The sequence below is a fragment of the Miniopterus schreibersii genome (assembly GCF_964146895.1).
Source record: "Miniopterus schreibersii genome assembly, chromosome: 14".
Taxonomy (NCBI): domain Eukaryota; kingdom Metazoa; phylum Chordata; class Mammalia; order Chiroptera; family Miniopteridae; genus Miniopterus; species Miniopterus schreibersii.
Window position 1 is genome coordinate 40263022 of NC_138114.1, and position 20572 is coordinate 40283593.

General features: G+C 44.7%; 1 protein-coding gene across 2 annotated transcripts in view; it reads right to left on the bottom strand.

The window, feature by feature from the left end:
- Positions 1–20572, bottom strand: part of FBXW4 (F-box and WD repeat domain containing 4) — a 71794-nt gene that overhangs the window by 34881 nt on the left and 16341 nt on the right. For both annotated transcript variants that reach the window (XM_081158835.1, XM_081158834.1), the window contains exons 3-5: positions 20025–20210; positions 19461–19593; positions 14447–14541 (exon numbers count right to left, since the gene is read on the bottom strand). In XM_081158835.1, coding sequence (XP_081014961.1) covers positions 14447–14541; positions 19461–19593; positions 20025–20210 — 414 coding nt within the window. The remainder of the gene's footprint in view (positions 1–14446; positions 14542–19460; positions 19594–20024; positions 20211–20572) is intronic.

The window sequence follows — 20572 nt, forward strand, 5'->3', positions numbered from 1 at the left end:
CCTTTATGAGGCCCCAATCAAGACCCCCATGTCACAGGTACCTAGTAGAGACACCAGACCTTTTCAAACAAGGGACAACAAGGAAAATCGGCTGGCCCATTGTCTCTCCTCTGTGCTAAGTGAGATGAAAGGGGCCCGCGGCCCCCTCCCACAGCCCGCCTGCCAATCACCTCTAGTTATTAAGGTCACAATGTGTAAATTCTTTTGACCTGCACCTAATCAAAGATTCACCGGCCCTTTCAAATCCGAATGGGGAGGAGGGGAGAGATTCCCTCCCATAAACCCAGCAAACTCTCCCTCAATAAAATTTCTCTCTCTGATTCCTTCTCTGCTTCCCATCTCCACCCCCTCACTTCTCCTCACTCCGCCCTCCTTACCACTAGTTTCAAACACAAATGACAAGCCCCATGGAATTACTACCCCAAAAAAACCAAGGAGGATTTGAAAGTTTCTATTTAATTCTCTTTAAAGAAAAAGTCTTCAGACAGGCACAGATGCGCAGGCAAGCTCAGTACCTGGGCAGCCCCTGTGGCTCTGACACCAAATCTCTCCAAATGGCAAAGCGGTCAGTTGGCTTTTTTCTCTCTCCTAAATCGGCCTCTCTTGCTTTCCCCTGATACCACTATACATGGAGAAAACTACTGGGATTAATGAATATTCCCTCACTTAGCATCTCAGTTGCTGACCCTCCACAACTCAGCTCATGCTAAGTGGTTTTGTGAGCTGAGGGGGAAAAAATTACCAAGCCCAAAGTAGGCAACCCTCGACAAAAAAAATAACCAGAGGATAGAACAACAGAGAACAGAACAAGAGCCAGAGGAAAGAACTTGAGAGAAAGCAAAACTTGGGGTTTATTGTAGTTTGAAAAGTACATAATGCTTAAATCAAACGAGAATAAAATGCTTGCAAATCTCCATGCATCACTATCAAGGCTCTGCACCTTGATTTTCTCTCTCATCATCATCACTTAGAATAGGGAGGAGGCCTAACTAGCAAGCTAGTGATAAGTGAATGTATGTAAGTTGCTCAAAGTCTTATCTTACTGGATGCTTTGCTCCCTCTGACAGTACTTTTTGCCTCTTGGTATCTCCTTGCCAGGACGTCTTTATTCTTTCCGAGCTTTCCTTTGGTGCTGATCCCTCATGTTATTTCAAGTGTTGTCTCCATGCTGATGCCTTCCACATCTTGACCCTATGGCTGAGCTCCAGGCCACCTTCCTGGCTATCTCTGGCCATCACCTAACTGTACCATTACTGACTCCAATCAACATGTCTAAAACAGAACTCAGCCTTCTCAAAGCCAGGGTCCTCTTTAATCATCAGGCTCATAGAACTCATGAGGGTCTCTTCCCTCTCTCCCTCAAATGCAGTCATGACTGCCTACAGACTGTTTCCTCTGTTTCTCCTGAATCCAGGTTGTCTTACCACTATCTCTAGGAGTCCAGTCCCTTACTGCTAACAAAGTATACTCCCGGAAAAATATATAAACAGCCTCAGTCTATACCCCTCCAAAGTATCCTATATATTGTGCCATCATGTAAATCACTTAATGGCTTCAATCTGGCCAAAACTCTTCTATGGTTCCCTATTATCCTCTGATTAAAGTCACATTCTGCTCTTCAAAGCCCTCCAAAAACAGTCCCCAAACCTCTACTCTAGCCTCATTGCCCACTACATCTTTACCCAAACCACTCCAGGCAGCCAAACTTGTGCACTCTGAACCCCCAAACTTACATTGAGCTTCCCATCCCTTATGTCTTTGTTCATACCAGTCCCCTTGCCTCAACTTCCCTTCTGCAATTTAACGAGAGCCACCCTTAAAGTCCCACTTCAAATTCTATGTCACCCAATAAGCTCCCAATTTAACAAAAAAAGGCCACTGCACCCGGCCGGGTATGACTCAGCAATTGAGCATCGATCCAGGACCCCGGAGATCGTGGTTCGATTCCGAGTCAGGGCACATGCCTGGGTTGAGGGTTCGATCGCCAGTATGGGGCATGCAGGAGGCAGTCGATCAATGATAACTCTCTCATCAATGATGTTTCTATCTCTCTCTCTCCCTTTGCCTTCTTCTCTCTGAAATCAATAAAGATATATTTTTAAAAAGGCCACTGTTTTCCTCTGATTTCCTGTCAATAACCCTGAGAATTGATGGCTCTCACATTGCATATATATTGGAATAAATCTGAGGACGTGCAGATTTATTGGAATATCAGCCTCTGGGCAGTGAAAACTGCCTCTTCTACCTCATACTTCCCATGGACTTTGCACATTACAGCATTCTTGATACCTCTGTAAGGCAGGCACTCAGAAACATGCATTACACATAGAAAAACATCTCTGAGTTTACATTGCTTTTTTAAACAAATCCCAATATTTTAACTTATTTCTTTCCCCACAAAAGTTCCTGAGCATGAAACCATGTTTAATGCTGCGAAAGTGAATGTAAGGAGGGATCTTTTCAGGGTGATAGAAATATGCTAAAGTAAATTGTGGTGATGGTTGTACAGCTCTGTAAATTTGCTAAAAATCATGGAATTGTATACTTAAATTGTACACTTAAAATGGGTGAATTTTATGGTATATAAATTATACTTTAATAACACTGTTTAAAATAAAAAAGTAAATGTAGGTCTATGCATCCTTAATTTAAATAACTGTAAAAAAAGAAAAAAAAGAAAAAAAAAAGGAAGGACTCTCTCTACAGCTGCCTGATACAAAAATAGACATTTAAATATAATTCATGTTTTTTCTAATTATAAAAATAGGCTCATTATAAAAAATTTAAATACAAAAAAGTAAAAAGGTAAATATCAGCAGAAATCCACCACATAGGAAATAACTCTGATGAGACAGTCAAATAACTATCATGTTTTGTGACTTTTTTCATTTAAACAATATGTTATGACATCTTTTAGGATCAATAAATATACACCTATATCATCCTTTTAAAGACTATGTAGTATTCTACTGAATGAATATTTAACTAGACCCCTACTAGTGGATATATGTGTTCTTAATAAAAGCCTTTATAATTACATCCTGCATACTTGTCTGGTAATTGCCTTAGGAATTCCTAGAAACGGAATTTATGTGTCAAAAGGTTTTCACATTTTTATTTTGATACTCACTGCCAAACTAATACAATTTTAAAACACTAACTTTTCCTCTCCTTCTTCCTGGAGATAGCTTACCTTACTCAGCCTGCAAAGAAGGATTTTCCTGGCCACAGACTTCTAACAAGTGGAAGAATCCTTTGAACAACTTATATTTTTGCATTAATTTTTTGTTTTTATTCTCAACCACAGCTCACCTTGGATACTAGTGAGATTCAAACTGGTCAGGAAAGTACAGTGCTTCAAACACATTAACCCATGTGTCCCTCTCTCTTTGCCAAATGTTACAGATCCCACCCTCATGCCCAGCTGACCCTTCTCTCGGGTCATTTACCATAGGACCCCACTCTAATCACTCACTTGGTCTCCTCCCATTCAGGCCCAAGAGGAAAAGAGGCCCAGTCTTGGCCAGGACAGCTAATGCTACAGCTGCATCAAGGTAGAAAATAACTGGAGAAAGAGAAACATCCTGTAAGAGTAGAGTCCTCAGGAGAGAGGCAAAGGGTCAAGTGCTCTGAACCATATCCTCTCCACAGCCCCTGCAGGCCATAGTGCAGTAAGTTCAAGGTGAGGAGCATGTGCTAAGCGATAGCTGATTAAATCTGGACACCATCCTATAGGGAGACTGTGCTCCTACGACTTCAGAGTTCTGACCAAGCACCACAGGACTGACCCAAGGCAAGACTCAAGATAATCTCTCTTTCAAAATTCCCCAATCAATGAAGAAGGGAGGGAGGGACATTCACAGTGGCCATAGGCAGAAAGGGGTTCATTTCAGTTTACCCCCACATCTCAGCCTCTCCTTCCCTATCTGTTCAGCCAGTGCATGTCACATGTGCAACAGAGCCATGCATAAAGGAAGAGATGCAGCCCCCATAGCTGCTCAGGGCCTCTACTACTGAGGCACATTTATACTTAAAAAGCTCTTCCTTCTATTCTGCCTTCGTGTCTTCCTGTCTAGTTCAGCTCCTAGAAAGAAACCATTCTGAAATTTCTCACCTGACCACTTACTATGCCAGCATAATGAAAGTGGTGGCCATCCCCCACCTATCCCCACCTCCAGCACTACCAGATGCAACACAGACTTAAGTGTCTCCAGCCTGGAAGCAGAAAGACACACCTCTCTGGATGGGACAGATGAAGTATGGGAAATGGAGAAAGGAAAAAGGCCTGCTGGCCCCACATTCTGCTTCATCAAGCCAAGCCATAGTGTAAGAGGACCAGAGAAAGCATAAGATGAAGAGCCGTGGCTTTAATGCCTTCTATAAAAGCAGGCAAGCTCCTGCCTCAAGATGCGTGCTCTTCAGTCTATACACAGGAGCTCCAACCCCCAGGGCCAGTGTGTGCATTTTCCAAAGTATACCAACCTTAGATGGAGCCACTGTTTCCACCCTGCTGTAAAAATCAAAACACTACACCATCACCACTATGGCCATTGTTCCAGAAGCTGGATTATGGCTTTGCTGTAAGAAGGAACAGAGGAGGAGACAGGAGGGCAAGCTGAACAGGGCCAGAGACAAGAACATGGAAAAAGCATGTGTTGGGGGGGTGTCAAGGGGAAGGGTCACAGAAAAATATGATTTATAATTATTTTAACTTTCTAAAAGGTTCTCTCTCATTACTTAAAATTCTCATTTGCAAATTAAGACCCTGCAGATGACTTTGGATGTTTTCACATCCCAAATGGCACTCCACCCGCCCCTCCTATACTTTTTTGTTCCTCATCCATGTTTTAAATTTGCATTGCAAACTGTGAAAAAGGAAAGCTTCTGCAGAAAGCAACTTCCTGGGCCAGCAGCTTTTGGACTAATATTCACTTTGCAATTACCATGGCTTCTGTATGCAAGTACTCCCCTCCCTCCTCCCTCCACTCCTCCCTCCCTTGCCAGCAACTTCTGCCTAAGCCAAGCCTACCTGATAGGCCATGTTACAAACTACCCCCTATGAAAATGCCCTGGCCAGAAAGAAGCAAGAACCGGTTGAGAAAGAGGCAAGGAAATTGGGTAGTCCACTTAATAGGGCACCCCAAAGGCACAGGGGTTTCATCTGTAGCACACAGACACATAACTCTTACAAAAGATGGCAAGTAAAACCCCCACTCTACAAAGTTCACAATCTGAAACTTCAAGAGTCCTGTTTGAGAAAATGCTAGAGAGACACAAGGATTAGCAGATGTCCGATCCACAAAGCCAGAGATCTTTTAGTACTGCTCTGAAGGAAGTACTGCTCTAAATACATTTGTTGGCTTGCTGAGACATAAATGCATCCTTTATGGTCATCATATATAGAAACTCTAGTCAGCAGAGCAGAATTCAAAATCAACACAGACGTTTATGATTCATAGCATCTTTACAGCCAGTTTCCCATATCAATGGTGTCAACATAGTCTGTTGGTGGTGGTATACATGGATATCTATTCTCTTTCTTGATGGTGTATGAAAAATCTTCCAGCTCTTGGGTTCCAATCTCCTAACCCCTCAAATGGAACTACTATAATAAAGAAAATAACTGAGACACACTGAGACACACTGAAAATAACTGATACAGGAAAATGGTCATGGGCAGAATTCCTGTTCTTGAGTCTTAAGCTCATGACCAAGTAGAGCCATGCGTGACTGTCCTGAATTTGGAGAACAAAAAAAATATAGTTGAAACTAAGGACTGCCATTTGGAGATCCCAGGGACAAGGACTCTGATAGATGAAAAGAGGGAAGCACATTTTCAAAAAATTTGGCTTGAAATGAAAAGGAAAACAAGGAATTTAAGACTTGACTCCAAACTAAAATACTGAAATCTGCCTCAAATTGCCTGAGACCCATGTGATTACAGGAGGATGGGGTGATCCTTCCACCTCTGACATGACCCCCAATACACAAACACACATTAATGCTACTGATCCAGCCACACCCCCATCAGTGCCTTTTCCACTCAGGCCCACCCCAATCCCCAGTCTACCTATAAGAGTAAGCTCCATTGGCTCAAGAAACTAAAAACACAGATATTTCATGAAGATCCCTCTTTTGACTGATCTGAGTGTTACAGCTAACAGGTGGGGAAATCGTCTTAAATATACAAGTATTATCATGACAGGGCCACTGGAACGGATCAGTGCCATAAGTCAGAGAGGACTAGAAGTTTCCGCCCCACCATCAGGTTCCTCTTTAGCCTTGACAGATCAAACTCTAGCCGAAGCAGGCAACAGAGATCAGTTCAGTCTCCGAGCCAAAGGTCTTCACAGTGAGGGACCAAAGCTGCCCTGGCTGGGCCTCTGCAGGCCCGTGTCCCAGATTAATCACCACCAGGCAGGGCCTGGACACCAGGCTGCAATTTGAGCCCAGCAGCACCTGCACAGGGGTCACCCTGGCTCCTCCCGCACTCCCCATAGGCAGGACTCCAGGGCATGAGGGTATCCACCTGTTGACTTGGCTACCTGGAACAGGAGGGCAAGACACTCAGCCATCTTCAATCCTGCAGATATGTCAGAAACTCTTTGAGTGAATTAGTGAAGGAAGGAGGAAAGATGCAGTGACTCAAATAGTGAACTCAAGGCTCCAAGAGAAAGAAAATTCTCAGCTTCTGAACAGAAAGAGGAAAAGGGCCCAATGCCCCTCTCATTATTGTCTAGAGAGGAAAGCCAGCTCGAGACCAGCAGTGGGCGAACTAAGCCCTCAGGGGTTACGAACTAATGAGATGCTTGGTGAGTGTTTGGTTCACATTCTCATCATCAACAGATCAATAGGATGCTGAAGAGAAGACCAGAGCAGGAATCTTTTCAAAACACCCCCAAATGCTCCCAGATACGCTAGTGCAAAAGGAAGTTTAGAAACAAATTCACTCTGTGAGGTATAGGAGAGCTTCCTGTGAATGCCAAGACCTTGGAAAACAGTTTCCTCAATGATCGCCTAAATCAATATGCTGCTTCAAATACTGTGCACACAGAGATCACAACTATGGTGTGTTACACATGTCTATCTATTCTAGAATGTACTTCTTAGGACCAAAGGATGCTATTATATTGCAAATTCTTCTCAGATGGTAATCTCTTTTATATTGTTGCTTTTCTAAGGAGGAAGTATTCTTGAGGCTAAAAAAAAAAAACACAAAAAATCCAAAGGAGGAAGATAAGCATGAAGATCTGTATCTTAGAACCATCTGTCCCAGGCTCTAACCTGTGATAGAGAGAGAAACCACTCATGGATGCACCCTTTCCCACACGCCCCATGGCCCCAGGGAAGGAAGGGTGGGGAGGGGTCAGAGTCAGATTGAAGCGTGTGTCCCTTAAAAGAGCAGAGAAAAGCACAGGTCAGATGAGAGGAGAAAGAGCTCAGGCACAGTGCCTTCATTTGAGGAGGAACACCCACATCCTGACTGTCACACCTTGTACCTCCAGAGCTCCATCTCCAGGAATTCCCTTTGAACTCCAGCTGCAACCCAGAGTTAGGATAGAGCAGTGGCTACAATTACACACTTGCTGGGGGGGGGGGGGGGGGGGGGCGCATGTGACAGGCCATGAAAGGTCCCTGCCTATAAAACAGACTGGAAAACAAACCCTTAATTTAAATGTTAATGAAAGTGCTGTGGAGACATCAGAGGCTTCCCGGCTGCTCAGAGAACAGCTACACCAGCCACAGAATTTATGGCTCCCCTTTACCCTCCCTCCTCCCTCTCTGCCTCATCACCCACTGAAGTTTAAAGAGTAAAAACACCCAACTAATTTTAACATTAACTCCATGCTTCCACCTTGGGATGTGATTGCTAAATTATCTGTCGGCAGAACAGTGATCAAAGGTGGAAAAACACAGGCACATTGCACACACAACCCAGAAAAGTCAGCCACAGCTGTGGCAGGAAAATTACCTTCTTTTTCTTCCCGAATTGGGGAAGAGAAGAAGCAGCGGTGCAGGCAGGGACTGAGCCAGAAGGTGCAGGCAGCGGGAAGAAGAGGAAGAAGATTCTGATCCCTCCAGTGTGCTCTACTCCCCCATCTGAGAACTCAGCACACAGATTACCCACTGGACTGGTCTGTCTCTCCATCTGACTCTGCTGTCTAGTGCACTGCTGCTTCCCCAGGGTCTAGCACATAGTAATGCTTAAGTATCTGAAGACAGAAAGATAGATTGGGGACGGGCAGCAGGTGGGAGAAAGACAGAGACCAGAGATGGAGAGAGAAAGAATTGAAACACTGAGACTGAGGCTGGAAATGTATCCCTGTTAGCAGGGGCAGGGTATCCATGCACAGACTCTGTCTCTGGCCTTTTGCAGGAGCCTCTATTTCTATTTGTGGTATTTTATTTAAGTCAGCTCTTGACAACTGAGCCAACCTTGCTGGCCTGGGAAGGAATCGCTTCCACAAATGGGTTCTGGGCCAGCCAGGACTGGTTGGGTTGCTGGTCTCAGGCCAGCAGCTCAGCAAATGAGCCTCCCTGTGCCCATCCTGCCCTGGCCAGTGGCAGATATTCAGAGTCTTGAGGAAGTGAAACCCACTCCTGTCCCTGTGACATTTCATCCTTGCTACTGATGGATACACCTGCCAGAGAGGCTTGGCTTAGCATAAGCAATGAACTCTAGGATGGCAGGCACTGCTCTGAGACTCAGCAGGACCAGACTCTGATTCAACTGTATCCCAACACTGATCCTTTTCCAATTTTTGGTCATTTCAGGTTGGAATAAGGAGCCCACCTAGCATTTCGTAGAGCCTCCTTTTTTCTCCAGGTGTCATGCCTTCCCTCCCAGCCATGCCAGCCCCTGGCCCCTCCATGGTGCCTTTGTGCCTCTAACTCTCTCATCTGGGGGCGCAACATGCAGAAAGCTCCCTCCTGTGTGCTCTACAGCCTGGCAAAGGGGGTGACTGAGCCACTCCTTGCCTTAGGAAGGTATAGAGGCCCCTCAGGAAGCTTCCCAACCCTGGGAGGGAGAACAGAGAGGTCTTTGAGTTGGCCAGGGGCAAAGCCATCAGGAGAACCAGCCACAATGGGAAGCATGACAAAGTCAACCACCAGAATATTTTTTTAGGTTATCAAGGTTAGGGATCCTCTTCAAGACCGAGCTCTCCATTGCCAACCAGAAAAAGCAAAACTCAGAGGCGCAACCTTTACTTTTGATTCGTCTTCTCCTAAAAGCACTGAGTGAAGCCCAGGGCCAAAGGGTTGCTGAACCACTGGGAACCAAAAGAATCCAAACTGAAAGCTGGCTGCTTCTTTTTCCAATCTTTCAATCCTCTCTGTCAGGGAAAACTCCAGATGCAATTACCTTTCTCTAAAGAAAGGTGCATTTCAACAGGCTAGTGAATATGCATCTACCCCACACACGACACACAGTAAACCCTGTAGCCACTGGAACAAACACCCTGCTCTCCCAAGAAACCCACCCCCTTACCAAACAGTACACAGTGCCTGCTTTCCTTCCAGACTCTCCTTCACCTCTGGGAAAAATGAAGCAAGAAGGGGCAGCTGCTCCATCAAAACCCCCCAGAGGCCACAACTCACTTTACGAATTTGAATCGGTACATTTCATGCAGACTTGGACTAATCCCCCAAAAAACAAACAGGCCACCACAGTGAGCAAAGTAACACAAAATTATATTGTATATTTAATAACACAGCTAAGTCAAGTTTCTACATCTATACCACTCATATATTTCTCTAATAACAGAAACGAGAAAGAAAGGATTAAAACCAAAGTGTCCTAGGAAGCCTTCCTAACCACAGTCACTCGCAAGATAGCAAGTGTTGTTCAGAGACAGGGAAAGGATTCTGTTGAGCACCTCCTTTTTCTCCAAAGGTAATAAATATGGCATGTGTGGGCTCCTCTCTCTCCCCCTCCTAGGCAACCAGGGCAAACAGGCCTACAGATCCATTTCACCACCAGGGCCCCCAGAGCTGGCTTGGAGGGTCCTGCAAACTGAATTTCTTCTTTTTTTTTAAATATATCTCTATTGATTTCAGAGAGAGGAAAGGAGAGGGAGAGAGAGAGAAACATCAATGATGAGAGAATCATTGATCGGCTGCCTCCTGCATGCCTCCGACTGGGGATCGAGCCCGCAACCCGGGCACGTGCCCTGACCGGGAATCGAACCCTGATCGCCTGGATCCTAGGTCGATGCTCAACCGTTGAGCCATGCCCGGCCAGGCGCAAACTGAATTTCTATGAGTATCCACACTCCTGGACTGAGGCAAGCATTTACAGATACCTGAGTGTGCCCAGGCCTTGATTATACACTGCCTTCTACCACCCCTCTCTATCTCAACTGTGGCCTCCAGGAGGAGAGAATGTTCCCCAGTCCCCACAGAGCCCTTCAAGGGCCACAACTGCTATCCAAGATGCTAGTAGTAAAAGCATGACAATGACCTGGGGCCTGCCTCATGGTCCTCCCTCAGACCATAGAGTGTGGCAACAGGCTAGAGACCTGAGCACCAACTCCTGCCTCTTCTGCCCCATTCCACATGTGCCTTACATTGAACTTCCCTAAACCTCGATTTAGGGAATGGCATCCCTCAACAAAGACAGCCTAGTTTGGGGCACTTAGTATTGTCGGGCAACCAGTTATGTACCCATCTTGTCCCCACCACTGAATGGGATCTAGGGGGAGCTGCCTCATAGCAAGTGTTCAGTCAGTACACAGGGAGTAAGGAGGAAAGGAAGTAAGAAAGGAAAAGATGAAAAGTAGAAAGAATGAAATTAAGTCTTTAGCAATTTTGCATTTTCTCACTCTTGAATATTTACTAACTTTATTCTGCTGGAAATAATTTTAAATGGCAAAAAAACATAGTTCACAGTTTTAAAACTCTGCTTTCCCATGTTACTCATGGAAAAGTGCTCAAAATCCGATGTGGCCTCAGGAGGTTGTATCTGAGACCAGTTGGACTGAGTGTACTCAGCCCCACAAATACACCCAGACATATGCCCCTACACCCCAGGCATACGTCCAGCATCTCACTTCTACTCCATCTCAACCCACTCTTTTTGCACTCATTCACAGCTCCAGGCTGGGCCTCCTCTACAGGAGGACGGTTTCATCTATAAGTCATGAATCTAAGAAACAGGATTATTGCCATCAGGGCAAGAAGATGGGTAAGAGGATAGAGTAAAAGGTCCTTGTCTGCCACCCTGCTGTGGAGACTACTAGTCTTCCTTCTATGTTTTATGAGTACCTAAACACAGGTCTAAGCACATAACTGGTGTTAAATATCATCTTCTATGACTGTTTACGGATTGAGAACTCCAGGTCATGGAAAGAAGGAAAGGTGACATTTGGACACAGGAAAGAATACTTGCTTTCTTCCAGTCCTGAGCACCTCAAAATAAGCCTAGGGCTTGAGGTTTCATGTTTCATGCTATAAGTATCTAAGTACACACATAAGGAAAGAAGGCAGAAAAGCCCCAGCATCAGATAAATATGATAAATAGCTCTGACATATTATTTTAAGTAGAAGAAAGAGATTAATTAAGAAAAGGGATGTGCCAGGTCTCCTAACTGTCCAGGTTCCTTCTAACTGTATGAGCGCGCTGTGAGGGAGCAAGAAATTGTCAGGTATACCTGCCCTAGAGGACAGCTGTTCCCCATACCTCCCCACCATGTTCTCATGAGGGGTTGAGGGTCTGATCACATTAGTGACACTGATGACCACATTCAGTGGCGGGGGGGGAACAGAAGGCAGCCATCTAGGGCAGAAACACTATAGGAAGAAAAGAAGAGGAGAGATTCCTGTTGAGTGCTGACTGCAAAGAGCAGTGTCACTCCACCAGGGCCAGCCAAAGCCCTGGGCAAGAGTGGAGCTGTGAGAGCAGGTAAAGCCACTAAACAAGTGCTGTCCCAGAGAGGACAGACTCTGGTTGACATCATGTTATAGCCCTTTCAGCTTTGCAGAGTATTATCTTATTCACTATTTCAGGTCATCTTCACAATAATCTAGAAAGGTCTATAAAGGAAATAGTATTTACATTTAATAGATGAGGTAACTGAGGCTCAGAGAAGGGAATGACTTACTTGAGGCTCCTCTGTTGCCTGGTGGCCAAGCAGAATTTCAATCTTCCAGAACAGACTCCAAGGCTGGGAGGCAGTCTCCCAGGTTGGGATAAACTGATGAGTTTATTGAAAGGTTCAAATTCACGGACACAGAAAAAAGAAATTGATCTAATATTAAGATGAAAAGGCCCCTGTCCCAGTATATCTTTTTCCTTTGGGTAAAAGAAAAAGGAGCAGAGAAAACACCAGCACATACCCTGGTCATCTAGTGTAATCCCAAATGCAAACTATTTTTAAAAAGTCCTAGATACCATCTGTGGAGTTAGGGAAAAGGTCATCTCAAATAGCTGTGGGTCAGGAACTGAACAGCCAGCCAACAGTGAGCGAAAGACTCATCCAGGGCCAAGAAAGTGCACCAAGAGGACAAGAAGAGTCTGAAGGAGTATGTGAAGAAAACATAAGACCCAGGTTTTCACCAAAGATGAGGCACACCAAGGACGTAGCAGAGGGTCTGGCATAGAGTTAATGACTAATAAATGTTAGCTGCTAGTAGTAGTAGCAGTCATACAGCGGTACTAGTAATAGAAAGCTAGGTCTTTCCTCAAAGCCAGTCTCCAGGTTATAGCCAAAAAAACCCCAAACTCAGTTCATTGTAATCTAAACTGCTACTTGATGGTGAGGGCAAACTCTGTCCTCAACCCCTTATTGGCACCATCTTCAACAGTTGCCGTGCTCTATTCTGTTAACAGGTAGCCTATCTCACTCCAGAAGAGGTAGCTAGATTAGAGGAATATGGATGGGGGTGCTGGGAGAGCCTGTCTGTGTACTTTGGCCTAAACCCATGTGCAGGAAGCACGTGGATGGACTGTCTCCAGCCCTGAAGAACTTCCTTCTACCACCATCCCCACTCTACTCCGCCTTAGTCTCCTGAAGCCAACAGAAGGCCATAGGTAACCACCAAGACAAAGTCACCAGCCCACCTGTCATCTCCCACAGGCCATCTTGCCTTCCTTCAATCCTTACACATATCCAGCCCACAGACCCCAAAGCCTGGCAAGCTGGCTTAAAAAGGGGCAGCATTAGGAAGAAACTGAGGAGGGGCAAAGCTTCATGGCTCCATTTTCCACCCTCCGCTCCCACACACTTAAGCCTCTACTCCCTGCTAGTCTTTCCTTCCCTCTTTCCTAGGATTGCCAGAATGATTTGTTCGTAACAGCGACAGGTTTATAGGTTAGCCGACACCTCCGCTCTGTGGAATTTTAATTAACTTCTCCCATCGTCAATATGCTAAGGAACGGGGTCTCCATTCTCTGGGGTCAGCAATGTGTTTCAGGTCCTGCTATATCAGCCGTCAAATTGAAGAATTAATGACGTGGCTAATCGGCTCTAATTCTTTAGGAAGAAAAAATTTGAAAGGGAGTTGTGGGAGGGGGCAGGAGAAGGGGAGCAAGCTCCACGGGGTGAAGAGAAAAAAGGGAAGGGAGCTGAGCAAAGGGGGGAATTGACTCTCTCATAAAACAAGTGACTGACTTAAACCCAGTGTTGGACGGTGGCAGCCCTATAGCTTTCCTATTGGTCATCTGGATGGGGAGTGAGGGGTAAAGGGAGTGGGGAAGACCCTAGGTAAACATTGTGACAAAGCATGTGCAGGAGAGGGCATCAATGAACCCTGCTGGGGAGGAGAGAGGCTCTTCCTTAGTCCAAGAGAGCCTAGAAAGCAGAAGCCTGGTTACAAAGCTCACTCATTCATAGGTAAAGCTAGAGAAATACCAGTCAGGTCAAAGGGTATAGAGTAAGGCCACCATCAAAAATCTGGCTCTTCTACTACAATGGTCAATGATTCTACTCTACATACATGTCTTTGGGTAAGAGCCCAATGGCACACAGGCCCCAAGCCTCTCCTGATGACTCAGCGCTGTAAGGGATACTCCAGAAGATATTTTCCAAGGGGAACAAACCACTGATGTCAGTTGTGAGAGTGGTTTGGCTGGTGCTGTCACCTCCCAGGGATGCTGAGGGGCCTGTGCTTTAGTAACAACCTGAAAGGGCATCTGTTCCAGAAGGGACACTCTTGTAACAGCTGAACTCAGCTGTTAACATTCTAACATAATATCTTTTCCTTCACATTGCTGGGCTAGATACTTAGGAAGTTGGCTTCTAGAAGGTTATCTCAACCCCATGCATAAATGAAGTAAGAGCTAATACAGCTTCAGATCTCAAGTCTCTGGAGGATCTCCAAAATCTCCAAGAGAGCAGCTCAAAACAACCTAGAATATACAGGCAGAGAATTATCTAGCCTACCTGGCATTATAAAATAAAAGCGTTATTATACGGGACAAAACCATATCCAAAAACATCTCCCTTACCTGAGTAATGGGCTGATAGCAATGGACCAGACTCGGTCTTCAGTCTGGATGGTGTGTAAGCACTGCCCAAGCCGGCCTGAGGCCAAAGACCATACCTGGAAACAGGAGAGAAGATGCTCTCGTTGGCATTGCCTGGGATGGGAACGGGGGTGAAGGAAAGATGCACCAGGTGGGGTGACTGTCTCTGGGCAGGGGGATGAGGGATGGGAATACAGAATCCTCTCTGTCCTGTATACACAGAGTGCAGGGTATCAGCAGAGGGGCCTCTCCAGCTTCTGGATAGCCTACCACCCAAAGAGACCCTGGCTACCAGTCCTAACCAACCTCTTACTTCCACCCGATAGCTCTTACTTCCCAGCCAATTGTATACCAGGGAATCAGAAGTTCCACATTCCTCAACTGAGACTTGACTGAGACAAGTGAGTAGATGGGGCTTGCCTCTCTTAGCAACCTCCCCATGTTTGTGGATTTTCCTTTCTTCTATCTCTCACCAAGATTTTACTTTGGGGAGGTAAGAAGAGGGAGGAAGATCAAGGCACAGTATAAGAGGACAGAGATAGAATTAGAGTAGAACTAGAGAGAGAAGTAAAAAGAAAGATGCAAGGGAAGGAAAGAATGGAAGAAGGAGAGAGACTTCAAAGTAGGAAGGTACGGTGTTGTTGTTTGTTTGTTGATAATGCCCAGGATCCAATGCTATTCATGTCAGCACGGAATTTAGCACCTAGTGTCACCAAAAGTAGCAGAAAAGCTTAACTCTTTTAAGCTTCCATATCTCCTACAGGTTAAAAATATTGCTTGGAGCACATTATCTGGTCCCTATCAGTCAGGAATGTACATTAGCAGCCACTCTGGGCTTAACTCTAATCAACACTCACAGAGCCCTCTCAGCAGTCAGTGCATTTAGAAATCTCCCATTAAGCACAAGGCCCCCCTACCTCACCCTACCCCAGATGACACACACAGGGAAATAAGCCTCTAACTAAACAGAAAGGAAACCTCAAATACACAGGGCTGTCCCCAGACAGCAGCCAAGAAGGGATCCTGAGGCGGCCAGATGGATCAATGACCTCTCAAGGTCCCTGCAGTGCTATAAGGGGAACACACAAGTCAGTTAGGACCTTAGATGGAAGAACTTTCAGGAAACATTCCTTGAGTTTAAGGGGTAGGTATTGGAGTGGGGGTGGTCCTGCCTCCTTAGGGTCACATGATATCTCCTCCCTATAAAAAGAGAAAGTGTTTTAGATTTTGTATGCATGATGTGGGGAAGAGGATATGAATTACTTTTCTCAACCTAGGGAAAAGAAAATAAATTTAACAGGAAGATCCTGAATGAGGAGGGGCAGAAAACAAAGGTAAATAGTGCCATGACTCCTGCTTACTCTTCTGGATCTGTAGTCAAGCCACTTTGGTAGTAACTAGATGCACTTCTAATGTCCTCTTTTAGACGGCTCCAGATTGAAAGAGGTTTGCCTTTTCCCTGATGCAAACTCCCTAGAAGGCATGTTCTTGTATGGATGGCGGGAAGACACAAAGGACTCTGATTACAAAAATTTATGGGGACAGTCTAGGCCTGAATTCACCAGTGCTCTCCAGAGAACAGGCTGGTGGATTCCTAGATTGTGCAAACCACAGAACAAGATTCCTGGTCTCCAGAAGTGGCTAAGAAAGCATGCTGCCAATTCTGAGCATCATCTTGGGAACATGGCCCTCCTGAGCTGCCCCAGCAGCACACCATCCACCAGAAACATGAGTATGCTGATCACATCTTCACCCTCAGCAGCCAAATCCAAAAAAGATCCATCCCCTGGACAAGATAGAACTCAGTGGGAGTGGACATTGATACAGTCCTTTTAAAAAGCAGTTAGCTGTATGTATCAAAACCCTTAAAATGACCAAAGCCTTTGACTCAGTAGCTCTATTGCTGAGACCCTATCCTAAGAAAATAATCCTAAAACGAAGAAAAATCTAAATGATTAAACTATTCCCTGCAGCCTGCAGTAGCAGAAAGGGCATGCATGGGCTTTGAAATCAGACAAATCTGGGTTGAATCCTAGTTGTTACTTATTATACCTGATCTTACTGATGTTTTGTAACTTCTTAGTCTCAGTTTCCTCATGTGTAAAATAGGAAATAATACCGACTTTCAGGGTTGCAGTGTGGAAAAGTGAAGATATGTATACATTATCCTGCACAGTACCACAGTATTTGGTAAGTATTAGACATCAATAATAGTGGTTCTTAATACTCTAGGAAAATAACTAGATACAAACATCTACCAATAGGAAAAAGGGATTAAATTATGGTAAGTCCATTATGAAGTCATTAAAGACAACACTAACAGATAATTTGTAATAATAATGGAAAATCTTATAAAATAAACTAGATACAGCAGTGTATACTGGGAATCTACAATATATTATAAGCATAATTATGTAGCAGAAATTACCCTTAAAGATAAAATGAGAAAATAAATGTACAGTGCTTAGCACAGTGCCTAGTTATATTCTATGTTGTTACACATCAAATAAGCAAATGTATGCATTGAAAAAATAACCAAAAGAAAAAAAAACAAGTTCAAATGTTCCCTCTTCATAAAGTCTCCCCTTCCAAGCCAGATAAGATCCCTCTACCCTCTGAACTTTCTGGCCCTTTCCCTAGAGCCTTACACCCAGTCTTTGGCCACTTCTGATCACCTCCGTAGTACACAAATGTCTCAGCTACCCGTAAGAGAGAGGCTGTATCTTCCTCCCTTTGGAAGAGCCCCAATACCTTGTATAGACACCTATCAGAATGAATGAAAAAGTAGAGAAAAAGGAAGACATGAAGGGATAGTCAATGCCAGCCCAGGCCCCCCAAGAACATAAGCCACCATCATGTCACATCTGAGGATGGGGCCAGCCCCACTAAAGCCCAAAGAAGCAACCCAAGCTAAGTCACAGTAAGTTTGAAACTGGGGTTGGAGGAAGGGAAGGAAGAGGGTTTTCTGGGCAGTCCCTTCCTCAGCAGTCTTACAAAGAAAATGTTTTAGTTTCCTTCACCCCAGTAAAACAAACCTCTTTCCTAAGATACAGTACATATTTGGAGAACTCCCTCAAAACAAGCTATAGATGTTTACAGGCAAAGATGATAGTTCTTATGTAGGTTCAGATGTATTAGAAGTCTGAAGAAGCATCTGTACAATTGCAAATGCCACCAAAAGAAAATGGAGAGCCAGTTATAAAAGACTAACTGTAGGTAATGTAGAAATGGGCCAGGAAGACGAAGGTGGAGAAATGCAAAGACAGCAACAGAAAGGAAGAAACTGAAGTAGCATTCCAGAAAGCCAGAAAAGATAAGCTAGTCTGGAGGTCACTGGGGAGCCCCAAACAGTTGCCTAGCTTTCTGAAGTTGAAGAACCAGGAGGGAGAATTCTGTCACTGGCCTAAAAGAAATCCTCAAAAGGAACAGGATATATTGCAGTGACAATTTTAGAATTAAATATTACCTATTTCAATACTTTTTAAAAAACTAAGTCACTAAATTAGGGCTGAGTTGGTACTTAAAACATGAAACTAATCCAATATCCCAGATAAAATCGCTATCATTCCCTGACTATAAGCAGTCCATACCCCTGAATTGCCACCTGTGGTCACAAAGCTTAGTTTTATACTGGCTCAGGGTATCAGAGCAGAGAATAGGATAGAAGAAAGAGATGTCACTGAAAGAGAAGAGCCAGGGGAAGCTTGAAGCTATGACAGGCCATGATGAGATGGGATGATCTAGGTCACACCTGCCACAAAAGGTTTCTAAGCAAATTGACTTCTGAGCAGTACAGCAACTTAAGGCCAGTCTCTTTGCAAGGAGACAAAGACAGTGAACAATCAGAAATCTGAAGTACAGGGTGGAGGAATGGGAAATTCAGTTTCCATATTGGCTGAAAAGATTTTTTGGATTTTTCAGGCTCCCTGTGCTGGTGCGCATGTCTCTGACGGAATACAAAGTGTGAGGAAGAAAACAGCAAAGGGAGGAGAAATTTCCACAAATAGAAAATAACATATTTAGTTCTTCCTTTTATATAAATTAGCAACATTTTTCCATGAAGGAGTAGTCACCAGAGGGTACACAGAGTTAGTGAGTAAAGACTGAAACTTCCCTCCTGAGTCCTCTCTCCTCACGTGTCTTAGAGGCCTGTTTGCTGACACAAGCAAGCATTTTGCTCCTTCCTGTTAGCACTACAAAGTCTCCAGATGCTGGGAAACAGACAGGCAAGATACTATCAGGCCTCCTGCACCATCAACTGAATTGTCAGCAAAGTTCCCACGGCAGCCCCAAAGGACCAGGCATGTGTGGGCGCTGCCTAGGGCTGCTGGACACAGGAATGGAGAAAGTTCTCTATCTCATGGGTGGGAGCCTATTTGACCCAAACGTGGATGAGCCGAGTCCACGAAGCAGAGGTCACATGACTTATCAGTCCCATTCTGTTAGGTCCTGGCAGATGTCTGAATGTAGACCAGGCAATTTGGCAATGACACAACAAGTAACACCCTTCTCTTGTCATCTTTCTATTGACCTCATCACTCTCCAGAGAAGCAGTAAAAACACATTTTAATTATCAGCTTGATTGCTTATAAACCAGGTGGTGAAAAATTAACCTTCCTAAACAGAGAGAAAGTAAAAAGAGGGAGATTTTAAAATAAAATATTGGGGTCAGAACTCAACCCACAAACTTGAGGAAATTCAGCTCAGGGAGGAAAAGCTGGCCGGGCCCTCTGTTTTTGAGTTCATGCCACATTTCAAGTGAGTGGCAAGCTTCCCAGCCACTGTCCACTCCTTTTCCAGGCCAGCTGGCAACGATACAACCTGGCATGGTGAGTTGCATGCCAGAGGCACATAAGTGAGTCCTTTATTGTGTTGTTTCCCCCACCTCCACCCAATGTTCTCAGCCAATCCAGAGTCTCAGGCCCTATCCACCCTCTCCCACCCTACTCCCTATAGACAGAGGGAATAACAGTATGTAAGGGAGTGACCATCTCACCTTGGCCGTCCTGTCCCTGGAGCCACTCACGATGATGCCCCCTTTGCAATCCACACAGTTCACCTCCTGATCATGAGCCGAGTACTTGACAGTGAAGGTACTATGAATCTTATGAACACCAATCTTTCCATCTCTAGGAGAGAAATAAGGAGCCCACCCAAGAGCCAATTATTCTCTCTGTAAGAACAAGTCTACAGAAACAGCCCAAGACTTCAGTGATGTCCAAATTTGCTAAGCTTTAGGCAATTCAGTCCAATAAGGTTCTGAGCTCCTAGATACCTTTACTTCTCCAGTACTCTTGAGGCTGAACAGAGCTGAGAGACAAAACAAATTTCCCCCTTGAGAGTATCAAGATCAGCTTCACTTTCCATGAAAGGCTCTTCCTGTTTTCCTTCCCCAGCTAACCCTATTAAGTAAATCTCTGCTTTAAATGGGGACAAAAACTCACTACTCCTTCTTCTAGTCGCTCTCCTCATCCCTTTGGAGCTAAGACAGAAAAGTCAGAGACAGGCAGATGGCCCCTGAAAAATCCTGAGGCTGGAAGGAGAAACCTGTAGCACTTACCCTCCTGCACTGATAATATGTGAGTTGGCCAACACAAAGTGGCAAACATCCTCATCATGCCCAGCAAAGACTCCCAGGGGCCGACGGTTCAAGCTGGCACCATCTGGACGGAACTGATAGGCCAGGATGAAATTAGCCTGGGATATGTACAGAGAATCACCCTCTAGCTGCATCCAGGGCATCTGACTAGAGAGATGAAAAACAAAGTTTAAGGATCATCAAGATACAGAATGAAAACCTAACTCCAGTCTTTGGAGAGTCTGACCCATCCCCAACTTAGCAAGGATGACCTGCAAGGCTAAGTCTATACCTCGCTCTCCCCTTCTTCAAAATTACCTTAGGCAACCCTCAGAAAACTAGAGTGATTGAGCTTTGTGGTAACCTAATAATCTTTGAACTATCTAAAAGAGAGTGAGAATTAAAAGGCCAATTAAATACCACTTTTAATTGGAGAATGCTTAAGACTTAAATTACTGGGTAGGCAGAGCTTAGAAAATGCAATGGTTGAAGGGTGAGGAGGGCAAAAAGAAACCTTCCACCCTGATGAA